Genomic DNA, 19228 nt, shown 5'->3' on the forward strand with positions numbered 1-19228 from the left:
TTTCCAACTTACAGAAAAGCTTTGAGAGCAGTACAAAGAATTCTTTTCAGACTTTAGAAATTTTGCCACATTTGCTTCAGCATTCTGTTTTCTCTCAAAGATACACACATTCACATACACACTTTTATTTTTCCCTCTAAACCACTGAGAATAGACTGCCTCATGTCTCTCACTTCCTATCAGGCTGGCTTCAAGCAGTTTTCTTGACCTTACGGAGTTTTATTTTTTCCTTCTGTGCGCTGGGATAATTAACTTCTGGGATTATTGTGAAGATACGAGAATATGTATCACAAGTACCTGGCACCTGGGAGACGTGCCATAAATAATGGTGTTGTGCATATCATTTTTATATAATAATAATCGTCACTGTTACTGTTACTATTTTTTTATTTTATTTGACAGGCAGAGTGGACAGTGAGAGAGAGAGAAAAAGGTCTTCCTTTTCCATTGGTTCACCCTGCAGTGGCCGCTGCGGCCAGCGCACCGCGCTGATCTGAAGCCAGGAGCCAAGTGCTTCTCCTGGTCTCCCATGGGGTGCAGGGCCCTAAGGACCTGGGTCATCCTCCACTGCACTTCCGGGCCACAGCAGAGAGCTGGACTGGAAGAGGAGCAACCGGGACAGAATCCGGCGCCCCAACCGGGACTAGAACCCGGTGTGCTGGCGCCGCAGGTGGAGGATTAGCCTAGTGAACCGCGGTGCTGGCCTGTTACTGTTACTTTAAGCTTTATGTAGACTTGGTTCTCATATTTAGTAGGGGATAAAGAAGTAAAATATGAGGCTTTCCCACTAATTTTATATGATAGTTGACTTCTATTTCTCAAAGGTCCAGAGGCTGGAATTATGCATTCAAATGTGTTAACAATCTAGAAAAAAAATAGAGGAAATTTCCTTCTTATAACAGTTAAACACTTGGTATAAACATTTTTTAAAAGATTTATTTATTTATTTTGAAAGTGTTACAGAGAGAGAGGGAGAGACAAAGAGATTTTTCATCTGCTGGTTTAATCCCTATGTGGTCACACTGGCCAGTGCTAGATCAGGCTGAAGCCAGGAGACAGAAGCTTCATCTGAGTCTCCCAAGTGGGTAGCAGGGGTCCAAGCACTTGGCCATCTTCTGCTGCTTTCTCAGCCCATTAGTGAGGAGCTGGATCAGAAATGGAGTAGCACTGGCACCCACATGTGATGCCAGCATCATAAGTGGCAGCTTTACCCGCCATGCCGCAATGCCAGCCACAGTGTAACCACTCTACAACGGTAGTGTTCTACGAATGATTTCATCACGCTTTAACTTTCTAGTCAGTGTTATTTTTTAATTTCATTAGCAAGCATTGGACATTTTATTTATATATATTTTTTTCATCTAAGGCTTTTCGGTTTTCCGTTGACATGTCAAATAAAACACTTTTAGAAATATGATATGGGAACATGCTGCCAATTCAAATGCTAGACTTTCATCAAAGTTCTTGAATCTGGAACTTAGTCCTTCACCCAGAGAGGAGTAAGAAGCTATGGAGCCTGCAGAATGCCCCTTACAAGCCTCTGCCCTGAAGCGATGCGTTGTATACTGCCTGAGAAAATAATTGGCCACAACCTCTTTAGTGTTGTCTGCTCTGCTCTTCTTTATGAGTTTGATGTTGTGGTTTCTTTTCTCCTAGTAATCTACAGAAGTTAGAGAAGTCATTTGAGATCAATAATGCTGAGGGCAATGTTATGCTCTTGCTGTTAGTGAAAGAAAAGACAGTAAAAGGGGGAAAAAAGAGACCCATTCTCTGCAAATTTGAGAACTGGCATCAGTTGCATCCTGCTGTATTAGGCATCACAGAGTATGCCTTATAAACTTTCTTAGTTATTTGTAATAATAAGAATAATGGAAGTAAGTTGTGTTGAGTATACTTTAAGGGGACAGCAAAGGATATAAATGCTTTAGAAAAATTCCATGAAAATGCCTAAAAGAAGATGCTGCCCTGTGAACAGCTATTTGCTTCTGAAGGACCTTTTATTCCATGAAAATGCAGGTTAGCTAAGCTATTGCTGTTTTCTACACTTTCTTCCTGAGGCTCACAGTTATAACATTATTAACAATACATTAATTTTTGCACCCTAGCTCTCAATGATAAAATTTTAGATGTATTAACACTTATTTTTGTATTTAATTTTTATAAGGTTTGCCTCGAAGCATAAGCACAGATATTTTACCTAAGGAAACGGAGAGTGGAAAGAATCAGGATTTCTCCAGTTTTGATGATACTGGGAAGAGTAGTCTGGGTGACATGTTCTCACCTGTCAGAGATGGTAAGTCCATTTGCATCAGAGAGAATCAAAGTCTCTCACAGGTAGCCATTAGATTTTTATTCATGCTAAAGACATGAGGAATAGCTTCAGTCTAACTCTGTTCATGGCAGTTTGCCGATTTTCTCACTTCCTGGGTGTTATCTTTTCCTTTACCCTGATAATTCACATATTATAATTCTAAAATATATGCTGGTGATTTTCACACATGAACTCTGAAATAGCTCTCAAGTTAGTATTTTGATTTCCACAAAGGTTTTGTAAAGGAAGTTTTACATTTATAAACAGTCCTACTTGTATCTAATTCAAAATAAATCTTCCTCAAATCTTAGATGTTTTTGTGTGCAAAAATATTCTAATTAATTTTTTGTTTATTAAATTTTTTTTAAAGGCAGAGTGTTAGAGCATGAGCGATCTTCCATCTGTTGGTTCACTCCCCAAATACCCCTAGCAGGGTTAGATGGCAGGAACCCGATCACTGGAGCCATCCTCTCCCGCCTCCCAGGATGTATTAGCATGAGACTTGATAGGAAACAGAGGAGGCTTGATTGGAAACAGAGGAAGACTTGAACTGACACTCCAGTATGGGATGTGGACATTCTCAAGTTGTGGCTTAACCCACAGCACCACAGTGCCCACTCCCTAATGTAGAAATTTTATTTGACTATTAGTATTCAATTGGTATTTGTTAAATGTTTGCATGGGAAATGTGGCTAGTTGAGATTGTTTCATCTTTTATACTTTTGTTTAAAAGTACCATATATATGTACGTGTGTGTGTGTTTGTGTGTATCAGAGTCTACTTCAAGAAGTTCATGAAAATGTAGAATTAAGATGTTTATTTGGGGCTGCACTGTGGCTCAACTTGGCTAATCCTCCGCCTGTGGCACCGGCACCCCGGGTTCTAGTCCTGGTTGGGGCGCTGGGTACTAGTCCTGGTTCCTCCTGTTCCAGTCCAGCTCTCTGCTGTGGCCCGGGAGGGCAGCGGAGGATGGCTCAAGTGCTTGGGTCCCTGCACCCACATGGGAGACCAGCACCTGGCTCCCGGCTTTGGATCGGCGCAGTGCCGGTCGTGGCGGCCATTAGGGGAGTGAACCAACGGAAGGAAGACATTTCTGTCTCTCTCTCACTGTCTATAACTCTCTTTCTCTCTCTCTCACTGTCTAACTGCCTGGCAAAAATTAAAAAAAAAAAAAATTGGGTGCAAAAATCTTGAAACCCATATATAGGTTTTTCATAATACACATTTTCCATGAACTTTTGAAGACCTCTTGTATATATACACCCTTCAGAACCATCTCCTCCTATTCCATAGATTTTACAATTAAAAAAAAAATCTGTTCTGGTTCGGTAAATGGAAACATTATATATCATTGTTCATAGTTATGAACTAGGACATTCTTTCGCTGTGATTTTTTTAGTGCTGGTGTTCATAATGACTTTTTAATGGTGTAGTCTCACTGCTGATAGCAGTGTTATCAATAATATGGGTAAATATTTAGAGTGAAAATATTCATACTTTTTGGCTTGGTGGTTCCATTTCTATAAATTTAGAAGTATTCAGAGAAGTCCGTAATGATTTATATGTTTACTGTTTTATCTATAATAAAAACAACTGAAGAGAACCTAAGTGTTAATGGTATCCGGATGTTAAAATTATTACACTACTGGAGAAAAAGGAAGCATTCTTTTTTTCGGGGGATGAAGAGAAACTGAACTCCTTGTTGAAGAGGGAAGAGAGGAAGGATGTGGGTGAGAAGGGAAGGTGGCCGGACCTCCAGCTGGAGACAGTCACTGAGGTTGTACGGAGGGGAGCCTTGGCTTGTGAGGCCCCTGGAGCAACTTCTGCATCGAAGAATGTAGGAAGAGGCTTTTTGGAAGTGTTTGAGTTATTAATCCTCTTTAAGGGTTTTTAAGAAAAATGAATAAGTTGCTTTTGCCCTGTCTAAATGTGATTAGAATTTGAGGCATATGTCCTCCATTCATTAGGGTTTCCTATTAACAAGAAAACTTGTCAAAAGATTTGTCTTTTAATCTCAAGGATGTCACTTTGTATTTAAGTGAAAAGCTTGATATGCTTATGTCTCAATTGCTTCATCTTTTGAATAAGAATACTTCTCCTTTTATTTAGAGGAAACTAGTGTCATGTAAAAGTGTGTGTGTGTGCACATGTGCATGCAGTATGCAATTACATGATACATACACATACACATATAAGTAATCTACTAGTATGATGGTGTACGCTTATTGATCATTTTGATTTCTGGTGAATTTGTTAATAACTTTGCCAATTTTTCTATTAATATGTTAGAATTGAGTTAAAAGGTTTTTGTTGTCAATTGGTATATGAACACTTAGTTTATGACAAAGCGTATGGTGCTTGATGTCCAATAGACAATGGTCAATTTTACCTTTTCAATTGGTAAATTGAAGCCAAAGAAGATAATGAATGTAGATGATTCCATCACTAGGATAAATGAATCACTAAAGTTAATAATGAATGACTACTGACAATTCATTCATTCACTCAAGAAATATCCAGTGAGTCCCAGATAGTGCCAAGTACCAGGTGAGGTGCTAGAGCTACAATGATGAATAATACTATATAATGTAATATTTTTACATATATTCTATCATTGAAATAAGTACTAAGAAAACCTTATACTGTATAAGACATACTGCTTGCAAAATACTTTTACATTATGTCAATTGATCTAGCAAACAATGTTGTCACATGATCAGAGCACTGTTACCATTTTGTAGATAAAAAAACTGGAGTTTAGAGGCTTCTGCATTAGAGGCTTCTCCAGGGTTATGAAACTGTTAAGTGGTATAGGTATAACATTACAGACATCTAAAACCTACTCCAGGCCATATTCTACTACATCTTTCTGCTTCCTGTGAGTTTCATACTGTCTTTCATATCTGTTGCTATGCATAATGCTGAAAGAGTGAGAAGGGAAGTTTAAATGAAAACAGATTGGAAATCTCCCCACCTGGAATGTTTGAGACCAGAAGTATTTTCCCTTTCAGAAGTTTTGTTTGTTTTTGGGGGGAATCTTTGCGTAGACTTTATTAGATAAGCATCCCTAATCTGAAATCCAAAATCCAAAATGCTACAAATTTAAAAACTTTTTGAATGTCATCTTACTGCTCAAAAAACTTAGATTTCAGAACATTTTGAATTTAGAATTAGGTATGCCAAACCTATACTAACTTTTCTTTTCAAGATTGTTCATCTTTGAACTCTTGTAAGAATGAGTAGGAGGCCTAAGTTGAGATGGCTTATTTTTCACAATTTTTCGATGTGGTTTTCTGATTTTATTATAGATGCTGTAGTTAACAAGGGAGGTGATGAATCCATAAGCAAAGGAGATGGTAAGAACTACTTAGAACTAAATATTTTAATCAAAATTTGCAGTGATATGAAGTGTTCTATTTCTGTGCGACAATTTATACCATACTTTGAGGCTTAAAAGAATAAAAGATTTATTATTTCATTATTTCTGTGCAATAAACATTAGAACGTGGCTTGGCTGGGAGCCTTTGGGTTTATGCTGATGCTTCAGTTAGGGTATCAACCAAAACTGTATTCAGCTCAAGGCACGGCTGGGCTAGGATCTGCTTCTCAAGCTCACTTATGTGGCTGTAGGCTAGAGGTGGCAGCCACTTGCCAATTGAGTGTCCGTATGGCAGCTGACAGCATGGCATCTGGCATCTGGCTTCTGCCAGAGCAGGTGAGCAAGAAAGTGAGATGGAATACCCAAGATGGAAGCCACAGTGTCGGTGACCTAGTTTTAGAAGCAGCATTGCACTGCTATTGGCATTTTCCCTTTGTTAGGAGTATATTACTAAGTCTAATCCACATTCCTCGGAAGGAACTTACATACAGGATGGATGCCAGGAGGCAGGTGTGATGAAGAGTCATCATAGACACTGCCTACAGGTACATGCCGCAGATATAATACAGATACACGCCCCTGATACCTACAACTGGTAATGTGCCTCCTTGTTTTTCAACCATCAAAAACTAATTCTGACTATCCATTGTGTTTTGCAGTTTTTGAAGTACTTTCCCATGTATCTTCTTATGCCTTACCACTTTGAAAGGTAGAGAATGTCATTTACATGTACAGCTCAGCAAGCAGACACAGAAAGTTTTAGATTTTTTTTTTCTTTTGACAGGCAGAATTAGAGAGAGAGAGAGAGAGAGAAAGAAAGGTCTTCCTTCCATTGGTTCACCCCGCAAATGGCTGCTTTGGCCAGTGCGCTGCGCCAGTCTGAAGCCAGGAGCCAGGTGCTTCCTCCCGGTCTCCCATGTGGGTGCAGGGCCCAAGGACTTGGGCCATCCTCCACTGCCTTCCTGGGCCACAGCAGAGAGCTGGACTGGAAGAGGAGAAACTGGGACAGAATCCGGCACCCCAACTGGGACTAGAACCCTGGGGTGCCGGTGCCGCAGGCAGAGGATTAGCCTAGTGAGCCGCGGCGCCGGCCCAAGTTTTAAGATTTTTGCCTGTCCATTAAGTAACGGAGAATATTTGAGAAAGAACTGGTCTTCTGAATCCAAATCCCGTGTCATCATCATCATCATCATCATTTTTTTTTTTTTTTTTTTTTTTTTTTTTTTTTAGATTTATTTATTTGTTTGAAAGGCAGAGTTAAGGAGAGGCAGAGGCAGAGAGAAAAGAGGTATCTTCCATCTGCTGGGTCACTCCCCAAATGGCTGCAGTGGCCAGAGCTGGGCCTATCTGAAGCCAGGAGCCAGGACCCTCTTCTGGGTCTCCCACGTGGTTACAGGGGTCCAAGGACTTGGACCATTTTTCACTGCTTTCCCTGGTGCATCAGCAAGGAGCTGGATTGGAAATGGAGCAGCCAGAACCCAAATAGGCAGCTATATGGGATGTCTGGACCACAGGTGGTGGCTTCACCCACTACATCACAGCACCAGCCCCACCCGATGTCTTCTACTGCATTAACCTGCCTGTTACGTTAATTGCTTTATTAAGTGTCCAAGATGTAGAGACATCTTATGATGCAAATGCATTTTTTTCTGTTTTTCAGGCCTTGACTTTCTACCACAGTTAAACTCAGTGTTTCCTCCAAGAAAAAATCCAGTATCTTCAGGCAGTTCAATATTACATTCTAGTCCTCTTAATGTTTTTATGGGATCTCCAGGGAAAGAAGAAAATGAAATTCATGATCTGACAGCTGAGTCTAAGAAAACGTATCTGGGAAAACAGGAACCTAAAGATTCATTCAAACAGGTATCTGCCTGCAAATGATACTGAACTCACTCTGTGTGTTGATCACTAGAAAGCAAGCAGCTGCCAGTGGATATATCCTCATTATTGACAGTGCTGAGCATCTTGATGTCACTTTTTAATAACTAAAGAATACTTTTGAAATCTGTCCTTGGATGTGCTAAAGGTAACAGCAGATGTAAACTTATACTGTTTTTTCTTTCTAAGAGATACTTGATATGTCTGTTTAAGAATGCTTTATGCCTGAATTCTTTAAAATATGTTTCTACTGTGACATAAAACTCCCAAGTTGATGGCCAAGTCATTTACTACAAATATGAGAGCATATTAATGATGCAAAGAGTGGAATTCATCATTATTACCATCTAAAATACAGTATCCAAATTTAATTTCTTATGTAAGAATTCAAAATAATCAAATATTACCAAGTCTGTTAAGTGTGACATATATATTTGGTTTTATATTTATTTTTTAAAATGATACTGAAAAGATATGCAGAAAGTACAAACCTCTCTTTTAGTTTATTTTTCAAATATTTGTGACTACCACAGAAGCATTTGGGTAATTTCTTCTGACCAGCAATTTCAATTTTTTAAAAAATTGTTATTTCAGAGGTAGAGATAAAAGGAGAGAGACATTATAAACAGAGACGTATCCACTAGTCTGTATCCCGAATGCTCCAACAGCTGGGGCTGGATCTGGCAAGAGTGGGATACCAGGAACTCAATCCAGGTCTCTCACTTGGGTGGAAGGGACACCACCACTTGAGCCATCACCGGCTGCCTCCTATGATCTGCATTAGCAGGAATAAAGCCAGGGCTAGAATTCAGATGTTCTGATGTGGGAATCCCAGCATCTCAACTAGTGTTTTAACTGGTAGGCCAAATGCTTGTCCCCGTGTTTTCTGTTTTACATGATGTTAAACAGCAGAGGTTGAGTAAGTTTTTCCTCATCATGTGATCATTGAGATTGTTTTTGATTAGTAAGTTTATTTTGCTGTTAGTCCTAGTAATTTTTTTTCTCCTTCTCTGCCCCTTCCTACTCTTCCTTCATTTCCCTAACCCTACCTACTAAGGGAAAAAAGGGAAATGTAGGTAAAAAAATATTATGGGTAATGTGAGTAAAACCAGAAATTATATATTAAAGTTACTGTTTATTTTAAATGTGAAGTTTGCAAAGTTGATCTCCCCTGGTGCTGAGACTGGAAGTCTAAATGCTTCTCCATCATCTAACCAAACAAGAAATCTTGAGAAATTTGAAAATCCAGAGAAAGAAATTGAAGCCCAGTTGATATATGAACCCCCAGTTAACGGAACCTCAACTCCAAGTGAGTATATAACACTAAATTTTTTATATATATATATATATATATATTTTTTTTTTTTTTTTGACAGGCAGAGTGGACAGTGAGAGAGAGAGACAGAGAGAAAGGTCTTCCTTTTGCCGTTGGTTCACCCTCCAATGGCCGCCACGGCCAGTGCGCTGCGGCCGGCGCACCGCGCTGATCCAATGGCAGGAGCCAGGTACTTCTCCTGGTCTCCCATGGGGTGCAGGGCCCAAGCACCTGGGCCATCCTCCACTGCACTCCCTGGCCACAGCAGAGAGCTGGCCTGGAAGAGGGGCAACCAGGACAGAATCCGGCGCCCCGACCAGGACTAGAACCCGGTGTGCCGGCGCCACAAGGCAGAGGATTAGCCTATTGAGCCGCGGCGCCGGCCACTAAATTATATTTTAAAGTGTTAAGCTGAAAGTTTTCCAGATATTTGACCTGAAAATATTTGAGTGATCATACACTGAAAAGTTCAAGGAGTCTAAAGTTAGTGACACTTTTCTAGTGTGATTCAGTTAATAGAAGACAATGAAATGTGTGTGCATGGTTAAATTCAGCTATATTGATTTGATTCGTTTTTGGTGGTAACCTCATTTTGAATATAATATTAAGTATTTTGTTCTAATATGGTGTAGATAGAATTCGAACATGGCATCCTTTGAAAAGAGATGGTTAATTACCTGTCTTGTTTTCTTCTTCATAGTGGTATCTTATCCTTAGAATTATGCTGTAGACCTAGAAAAATTTGAGGCATTTAAGGGGATATTTAGGTTCAACTCTAAGCGTTATCCAGATAAAGCAACTCTTTTTCTAGAAGCAGCACTTTACCTAGATCTCTACATTTTTCTTCAAGACTGCTGTGGATATATTGCATTAGCTCAAACTCTAGGGCTTTGCCTGCAGCACTGCTCTACTCCTGTGTTCCTCCTGTTGGTTTTTAATAGTCTTGGTTTATCTGGTTTGTGGTGCAGCTTGTCACATTCATCTTCTATAAGAGGAAATGGTTCAGAGATTCTTGAAGATTAATCCCTGTGTCATATGTTATTACATTAGATGGTTGGCAGTTTATAAATATAGATAAATGACTATTAGAAATAATGTCATAGAAAGTTTCTAAGATGTGTATTCCAGACAGTGAATTTTTCTAAATGTCACAGGAATACTGTTCTTTGCCAGTTTTTCAAGTTTTCTCATGCCAAATCTTATTTAGAATTGTTTGATGTCTCTTAGTCCAAGTTGACTATTAATATTTTCTCTATTCTTTATTTTAGATCCAAAGATAGCATCCTCTGTCACTGCTGGAGTTGCCAGTTCACTCTCAGAAAAAATAGCTGATACCATTGGAAACAATCGGCCAAATGCACCATTGACATCTGTACAAATCCGTTTTATTCAGAACATGATACAGGAAACACTGGATGACTTTAGGTAGTAATCGAGAAATTACTCTTTCTATACAGGCCCTGCATGTGTGTGCATGTGTGTGTGTGTGTCTGTGTGTGTGTTGCAAGATATAAAACCAGAAATGTAAGTAATATTGGTTGCTACTTTTGTTTAGGCCCTGGTGACCATAAAAATCATAGAAAACATGGTGAGTCTTGTTGATGATGTTCTGTATTTATTGATTATCAGCCAGGAAAAGGCACAGTCACCTAGTATAATTATGAGATAACGTGGCAGGGAAGACTAGCGGTCAGGCTGCCATTTTATCATCAAAGTATGAACAAATTCTGGTAAGCTCAAATGGGTTGCTTAAATGCAGTATTTATTGCTAAGTGAAGTTATGTAATAGAAAACTATTTTCAAAAGTAATTGTAAGTATTTCTGAATAGAATATATTAAAATGTAATACAATCTAAAAAAATTTTTCCTGTACTGATTTTTATCTTTCTCATCCTTTGAATTTTGAACATTGTAAAAACGTGTTCTAGAGTGCTGTTTCCTTTTACTTGTTATCTCAGTATTTTGAGGCTATGTTCAATTATTAGAATATCTTTTTTTGTTTTAAGAAAAGTAATTATCTGGCATTCACTGTATGCCTCGTATATGTACCCAATTTTAAGGGTATAAAAATGAATAATTTGCCCAGAAGGCCTTTTAGCTTAGTTGGGGTAGGTACAGTGTGTCCTGCTGTGATGTCTGTTTCTTTCATGTTAATTCATTTGTGATTGATAATTTAGGCAGTGTTGACAGTGACAAGGAATTTGTGTTTATTTGTGTAGTAGCAGCCAAAATAAAGAACCTGTGACCATAGCTGAATTCAGGAAATACGATGCCAGTGTCCCTCTCTCCCTCCTCTCCATTTTCCTTGGCTTGACTGTGTGCTCTATTAGAAGCACTTGTTTTATAATTATTCTTCCTCTTTGGGCATTTCGTCCTTGCCTGTATAACTTCACAGCTCAAATCCTTCCTTGTATCTTCTATTCCCTCCCATTAAGTGACCATCACTTTTTAAAGGTAAGCTGTTTTATTACTCAATATTTATCTATTTGGAACATTTACTAAGTCTTTCTAACTGTTGGGATTTATATTAGGATTAAATTGGCTTTGTTAGTTTTGAGTGGTCTGCCCAAATCCATTTTTCCTAAGTTATTTTCAGTAAATAGTTTTAAAGACTGTGGTACTTTTACAGGAATACATTCATATTTCTGGCATAATGCAGAATTTTCTGGGTGTAAATGACTGCAATGTGAACAGAGTAAAGCTGGAGCAGATTCATAAGGTTGTCACAAAAGAGATCTTGTTTTACACTGAAGTGCGTGGGAACAGCATAAGCAGAGTGGGGACTGTAAATCCCAGGAAGGCTTGCAGAGGAGAGGTACTGTGCCAATGGATGAGGCCAAAAAGATGATAATGGACGCTTTACCTCGTGGGTAATAGGCAGTCATCAGAGTTTTTAAGCATAAGAAGAATGTTGTGGTATGTGTTTCCTGCTCATTGAGCAAGGATTCGAGTGTCGGGTTCAGCCCTGCCTTCTGAGAGGGGTATGCTCAGGCCTGGAGTGGCTCCTGAAGCTCTGTGCTTTCTGGGTTACTGGACGTCTGTTCTTCCTAGCATTTCCATGCCTGGGAGAGGTGTGTCTGCCCTCCTTCCAGCCCTGGAGATTCACAGCCCTGTGTGTGATGGAGACCTGCTGTGCCCATAGCAGTTTGTCTTGTTCACCTGCCCTGCCTTCGGCCTTCAGTGAGCTCTGCAGGTCTGAACCTGATGTGCAGTGTGGTGAGGAAAGGGCTTCTTCAGCTCTTCTGCGCCTTCAACCTGGAGGAAGCTTCTGCCCGACTCTCAGTAAAGACCCAGGGTGGCTCAAAAGATCTCTGTAAATTGAGTTACTCTGCCCTGAGGTTTCAAGGGGACTTAGCATTTTCTGAATTTTCTTTAGATTTCTTTGCATTCTCACCTCTGTGGTTGAATTTTAAAATATGTAGTTTTACAGGGTGTCTGCTGTGTTCTCACATGAGAGTTGAGAGATGACATCCTGAAAGCAAATCTGTTTCTGTTGTCTTCCCAGATGATTTAAGTTTTTTTTTTTTTTTGATAAGCAGTTCACCTTGGTCCTGTGTTGCTAGGTTTTAGATTTCCTTAGGAATAGTTTATTTCCAGTTTGCCTTTATTCCTAAGGCTTAGTCTTGGCCATTCTAGGACATCAGTTCAGTGTCTGGAGTACTCTCCATGTCTTTTTACCTTGGTGGGTCTCTTTGGCCAGCGTCACAAGCATGCCAAAATACTTTCTCTGCTCTTTAGCTGCTATTTTTGTCTTGGTTTCTTGCCATCCAACCGAATACAAGCATTGTTTAGGAGTCAGCAGATATTTCACCGAGAAATTGTAACATTTGGGGCTACTACAGGCCTCCCTTCTTCAGGATCTTGAAACTTGCAGCCGTAGTAGTCCCAAATTCTAACACCCCATCCTCTGTGGAATTGTGTCAAGCCCTAGGCCACTGCTTCAGCTCAGCCATTTTTGTTTTACCCCCACTCTGTGGAAGTAGCATATACTCCAGAGGAAAAAGCAGACATAAATATAAGGCTTACCTAGTAGACATCCCTACTTTGCAAGACCATATCCTTTCCTGATGGCCTTGGTAGTTCTTTGATAGTCTTCAATTTGTTGTTTAATGTAGCATTTATCATGATTGAAAACAGAAAAGGAATTTTCAAAAACCTTATAGATACAGCAGAAAAAATTATATATAATTAGGATTAAGTCTAACCAAAGATGGTGAAGATCTTCATAGAAAGATGTTAAAAATTTTATTACAAAGCTTTAACAAATAAGTGGAAAACCATTACAAAGATTTTCCTATCCTTTCTTTTTGTTACTGGTGTTTTGTGGCCCTGCTGATGGACTGGGAAAGCAGTGGAAAATGACTGAAAGTGCTTGGACCCCTGTACCCATGAGGGAGATTCAAAGAAGCTCCTGGCTTTGGATTGTCTCAGCCGTTGCAGCCCAGGCCATCAGCAGGGAGCAGCTGGGACTCTAACCGGAGCCCATATGAGATGCTGGCTCCACAGGCTGAGGTTTAACCTACTACACCACAGCACCAGCCCTAGAAATTCACTATTTATTAAAGTAGATTGGTGAATTTGTACTCTTAGGTTGATAAATTTGAGTATTTTAAAAAGAATTCTTAACAAAACAATACTAACAAAAAGAAAGGAGAAGAAAATATCCATAGCATTGATATTACCAGCAAAGGATCAGGTTATGTAAGAACTCTTACAAATGAGTAAGAAAAAGACATGAACAGATACTTCACAGGAGAAGAATGGTGTGTGAACGTAAGGGAAAATATTTAACCCACTAATTTATTATAGAGTGGAAAGTGCAATGAGATGCCATTTCACTCCCATTTAATGAGAAAAATTATAAAATGTCTGATAATAACCAGTTATTGGTGATGATATAGAGTAAGTGGAACAGTTACATAGATTATGAACATGTCCATTTAAACCTCCACTAACTGTGCTAGTGTACACCTGGATTATACCTCTATATATCATACAAAACTTGATCTTAGCCAAAAGGCCGAGAAACGATCTTCTATATATCATATATGTAGGTTGGGAGATATATACTTGATTATAACAACATTGTACAGATAAAACATTGAAACAATTCAAAAGTCAAGTGAATGGGTGGATATACCAGTATAAACCAGTGAATGATGGCTACGTAAAATGAATCTTGGGCCAGTGCTGTGGTGTAGGTGAAGCCTCTGAAGCACCAACATCCCATATGGACGCCAATTAGAGTCCCACGTGCTCCACTTCCCATCTAGCTTCCTGCTGTGGCCTGGGAAAGCAGTGGGAGATGGCCCGAGTGCTTGGGTCCCTGCAGCCACGTGGGAGACCCAGAAGAAGCTCCTTGCTCCTACCTTTGGCCTGGTCCAGCTCTGGCCATTGTTGGCTTTTAGGGAATGAACCAGGAGATGGAAGACTGTTCTCTCTGTAACTCTACTTCTCAAATAAATAAATTAATTAAATATTAAAAAGGAAAAGTCTTTCTGTGCTCAGCAACATTCAGGAGAGTAGAGACTTCTTTCTTAGTTTTTCCTCCCATGAGTTAACTGACAGTTTCAGATGGAAGCAAACAGAAAACTTCTGTGCTTTGGTACTGTTGGAGCTCATAAGTTATATGGCAGATTACTTACTATGTATTTTATTATTATACTAAATAATTTCCTGTATTCTTTTAGAAGCATCTTTAATGATAATTTCTACAAAAGGAATGTAGAGTAGTGAGTTTTGGAAGTAGACAAGCTGGGTTAACTTCTTAGCTCCACTGTTTACTGGTTGTATGATTTGGGACAAGTTACTTCGTTGGTAAATGGAGGCAATAATTGCACCTACTTGTGAAGATTAAATGAGTTCTTACATTTAAAGTATAAGAAACAGTGCCTGCCACATGCTAAATAAATGCTAGGTGCACTGGTGTATGAATATTTGAAATAATGAATCCAGTAATTTGAAATAATGAAAATGTTTAGCCAGTTTTTTGAATGATCTAGAATTTGTTAAATTGTTACGATTCTAACAGTTATTTTCCTTTCATTCCTAGAGAAGCATGCCATAGGGACATTGTGAATTTGCAAGTCGAGATGATTAAACAGTTTCATATGCAGCTGGTATGTATGGAAAATTGTATTTTAAATGAATATCAAGTTATTTGAATCTAAAAAAATCCAAAAAAGAGTATTGTATTTTTGCTTGGTTGTAGTATCTAGTTACTAATATAAATAGAGTTTTAGAAATGTAATAGGTAAAATAAGTTTTAACTGGTCACCTCCTTTTCTTTTTAAAGATTTATTTATTTATTTATTTTTAAATTTTTTTCCCCCCAATGGAATCCATTAGGAGATTTATATAATGTCAGCCAGTTCTTGAGTGAGGTTTAGCAGTACCAGTTTTCTTTTCCTTTTTTTTTTTAAAGATTTATTTATTTATTTGAAAGTCAGAGTTGCACAGAGAGAAGGAGAAGCAGAGAGAGAAGTCTCCATCCGCTGGTTCACTCCCCAGTTGGCTGCAATAGCCAGAGCCGCACCGATCCGAAGCCAGGAGACAGGAACTTCTTCCAGGTCTCCCACGTGGGTGCAGGGGCCCAAGACTCGGGCCATCTTCTACTGCTATCCCAGGTCACAGCAGATAGCTGGATCGGAAGTGGAGCAGCCAGGACTTGAACTGTTGCCCATATGGGATACCGGCGCCTCAGGCCAGGGTGTTAACCCATTGCACCACAGTGCCAGCCCCAAAGATTTATTTATTATTGAGGGGTAGAATTACAGGTGGAAAGAAGGACAGACTAGAGAACTAGAAGAACTAGAGGTCTTCCATCCACTAGTTCACTCCCCAAATGGCTGTAACGGCCGGAGCTGAGCTGATCTGAAGCCAGGAGCTTCTTCCAGATCTCCCACACAGGTACAGCAGCCCAAGGACTTGGGCCATCTTCTGCTTTCCCGGGCCATCAGCAGGGAGCTGGATTGAAGTGGAGCAACCAAGACTCAAACTGCCCATTATACCATAGTGCTGGCCCCGGTCACCTCCTTTTTAAACCTGTCAAACTTAAAGTTACTTTTTCACAACCTTTTTTCCCCCAGTGTGAAAGCTAAAAGCCTTCCTAAATCTGTGAATATAAATTTTCCAAAATATATTAATTTGACCAGTGATCTTTGTGGTTTAAATACAAAAAATGTCATTCAGCCAGTTAATGAAACATGGGGGCAGATGATAGCTGAAGTGTGTAAAACATAGCTTGCCAAATAAATGTGAGATAACCAATAATTTAAAAACCATTCTTCCCTTTTTCTAGAATGAAATGCACTCTTTGCTGGAAAGATACTCAGTGAATGAAGGTTTAGTGGCTGAAATTGAAAGACTAAGAGAAGAAAACAAGAGACTACGGGCCCACTTTTGAAATTTCAGTGAATGCCTTAATGTTTTGTAATTTGTTAAGTTTTGGGCAACACAGAACTACATAGAATGAGTATTGGTTTCATGACCTCTAGAAGGAATTTTTTTTCCAAGTAAAAGGTTGATAGGATTTTACAGCAACCATTTCATTTTCTTTGTTAAAAATATTTATATTTTTATATTAAAAGCTGGACAATATCTCATTTGCCTAATAGGAAAGTCAACAGGATCTTTATTTTCTGAAAGCTTTAGCTATGCACTAAGTGCCCTTTATCCTCAAACAAGAGAATTGTGCATAAAAATAGGTTATGTATGTTTTTTAATCACTTTTTTTAACAGATGTATTTTTTGATTGACAGATTATCTTCCAAATTTTTGGGGTATTTCAGGTTTAAAGAGTTTGATATGTCTTCTATTTTTATAGAGATAGTAATTTTAAAATGGCAATTGGTGTTTTAAACCACTGATTAATAAAACACAGTGTTGATTATTATTTCATTAACTTCATGAGGTCAAGTAAAACTATTATTTATTACTTGTGATAAGGTAATTTTAAAAATTTTGAATTGCTCAAATTGCATTCTGTCTTTTGTGTGTGTTGCTGTGTAGTACTCTGACAACCCTGTACTCTTGATTGGTATTTTTCAGCTAACTCTACTTATGAAAATCTCTTAAGAGTTTGTAAGAGTCAACAAGGCCAGTATATCTGCTGATTCTCTCATGAATTCATAAAATGCAAAATTATGCTATGAAGTTTCCATCAGTATGACTCAGTCAGTAATCATTGAAAATTTCATGTTATATACTAAATATTACAGTATTATTGCCATGTTTTTCTCCCAAGTGAGAAGTGTAGATTGTTTTGTTTTATGGTTTGTATCATTAACTTTAATTTTTTGCTGTGCATAATATTTTTATGTTATTGGCCTTGCCATAAAATTATTTATAAAGGCTAATTGTCAAAAGAATTTACACCTCTTTGGCAAGAGATGGATGTAAACATCTGTCTGCTGTGATGTGTAGTTTTAGGGGTATATGATTTGGAGGGCTACTGACTTGTTTACCTTTTTGTTGTCTCTTGTCCCAAAGATTTAAACTGTGTACCTTGTATATAGCTCTCCTGCCAAAATTTTGATTTCTGGGAGGAAAATAACTAAATTGAAAGAAAAAAAAACTAGTTTAGCTTACTAACTTTATAGCTTTCCAAAGTGATGGAAAGTTTTGAGGCTATATCTAATAAACATAAACATACTAATAATTTCTTTCAAAAATAAAATCAGGAATGTTACTTTTTTCCAATGTGCCCCGGAGAACACATTTGCATTGAAGCATATAGAGATGTTAATGTAATCTTTTCTGGCAATTATGAAGGCATTATGACTTGTAACAAGTTTTTCTATGTATCAGCATCAAACAGGTTTAGAAGATACAAATATTAGTGTATTTCACCTACATGCTGTATTTAAATCTATTAATATTTTCTTACTGCCTTTTCTATAAATGCACATAATGTGTATTAAAGGAGGTGAGATAAGTAAAACAAATTTAGTAATTTTATGTGTATATATGAAACATTTTTGTCTGGAATTTAAAAGCTGCCTAAGTACAAAAATAAAATTTTTATATGTGAAAAAACAAACTTGAAATTGGACTTTTACTTGTGATTAAAATATAATAAGAATTGAACTTACCTTCCCATCTGAAGTAAACAAGACAAAGTATGTGGGCTAGTTTTCAGATACTGGACATTAGGCAACATAAGAGAGTGATCTGGAAACAAATAAGATTCATGAAATTCAATGAACCCAAACCCTAAATAAGAAGAAAACTACACCATGGCACATCATAAAGCAAATTCCTGAAAACAAGGAATAAGGGAAAAATTCTTAAAAGGAGCTAGAAAAAAAAAAAGGCACAGAAGAACAAAGACAAAAGTGTGAAATAATAGAGCACCATGATTAAAGTACTGGAAGGAAAAACTATTTGGAATTTTATAGCCAGTGCAAATATTTTTCAAAAACAAAAATAAATTTTTTTTCACACATAGAAAAGCTTAAAGAGTTCATCACAAGCTGACAGCAGTGCAAGAAATGTTACGTAATACCTTTAGTCCAAAGAAAATGATGCTGGATTAAAATCTGCAAATACACAAAGGAGTGAGGAATACTGAAAATTACAAATTCATGGCCAAATGTAAGGGATAGTTTTTCTTATTTTAAATGTTGTTTAATAGATAATATGTTGTTTAAGGCAAAGCATAAGATATTTTGTTAACATGTAAAGTGAAATATATGATTCTCAGCAAGGTTTTGGGAGGGTTGGACTGAAAAGTCTGCTGAAGGTCTTACAGTGACTGAAGCAATGGAATGTTCCCTGAAAGTAGACTGTGATAAGAATGTAAACTGTGAACCTTAATGCAATCACAAAAAAAGAAAAGTGGTAAATGAATAAGTAATAAAATAATAGAACCCAACTTTTTACTTCACCAAAGAAGACAAGGTGGCTAATATGTACATGAAAAAAATCTTACACTCATTGGTCTTCATAAAAACGCAGACCAAACCACAATGACACTACTATGCTTCTGTTTAAGGTCACTAAAAATATTGACCGTAACAAATATTGATGAGGATGTGGAGCAACTGGAATTTTTGTACTCTAGGAAGATAAATGGTACAATAATTTTGAAAATGTTTTGGCAATTTTTTTTCAAAGGTTTATTTATTTATTTGAAAGAGTTACACAGAGAGAGGAGAAGTAGAGAGAGATCTTCCATCCAATGGTTCACTCCCCAATTGGCTGCAGTGGCCGGAGCTGTGCTGATCCGAAGCCAGGAGACAGGAGCTTTTTCCGGGTCTCCCACGCGGGTGCAGGGGCCCAAGAACTTGGGCCATCTTCTACTGCTTTCCCAGGCCATAGCAGAGAGCTGGATCGGAAGTGGAGC

The 19228-nt window shown here is 38.2% G+C and overlaps 1 protein-coding gene across 4 annotated transcripts in view; it reads left to right on the forward strand.

The window, feature by feature from the left end:
- NEDD1 (NEDD1 gamma-tubulin ring complex targeting factor) overlaps positions 1-17923 on the forward strand; it is a 43126-nt gene extending 25203 nt beyond the window's left edge. Inside the window, exons 9-16 of one of the 4 annotated variants that reach the window (XR_016216954.1) lie at positions 2165-2293; positions 5620-5667; positions 7351-7553; positions 8721-8877; positions 10152-10308; positions 10439-11337; positions 14936-15002; positions 16184-17923. Coding sequence is in view for 2 of the 4 variants with exons in the window: in XM_008256929.5 (XP_008255151.3) it covers positions 2165-2293; positions 5620-5667; positions 7351-7553; positions 8721-8877; positions 10152-10308; positions 14936-15002; positions 16184-16288 (866 nt within the window). In the remaining 2 variants the exon portion in view is untranslated. Of the gene's footprint in view, positions 1-2164; positions 2294-5619; positions 5668-7350; positions 7717-8720; positions 8878-10151; positions 10309-10438; positions 11338-14935; positions 15003-16183 lie in introns of all 4 variants that reach the window. The other 3 variants (XR_016216955.1, XM_008256929.5, XM_089308818.1) reach the window with 3 other exon arrangements.
- The last annotated feature ends 1305 nt before the right edge of the window (positions 17924-19228 follow it).

Source organism: Oryctolagus cuniculus, chromosome 11 (assembly GCF_051225735.1).
Source record: "Oryctolagus cuniculus isolate XC-2025 breed Fujian yellow rabbit chromosome 11, ASM5122573v1, whole genome shotgun sequence".
NCBI lineage: Eukaryota > Metazoa > Chordata > Mammalia > Lagomorpha > Leporidae > Oryctolagus > Oryctolagus cuniculus.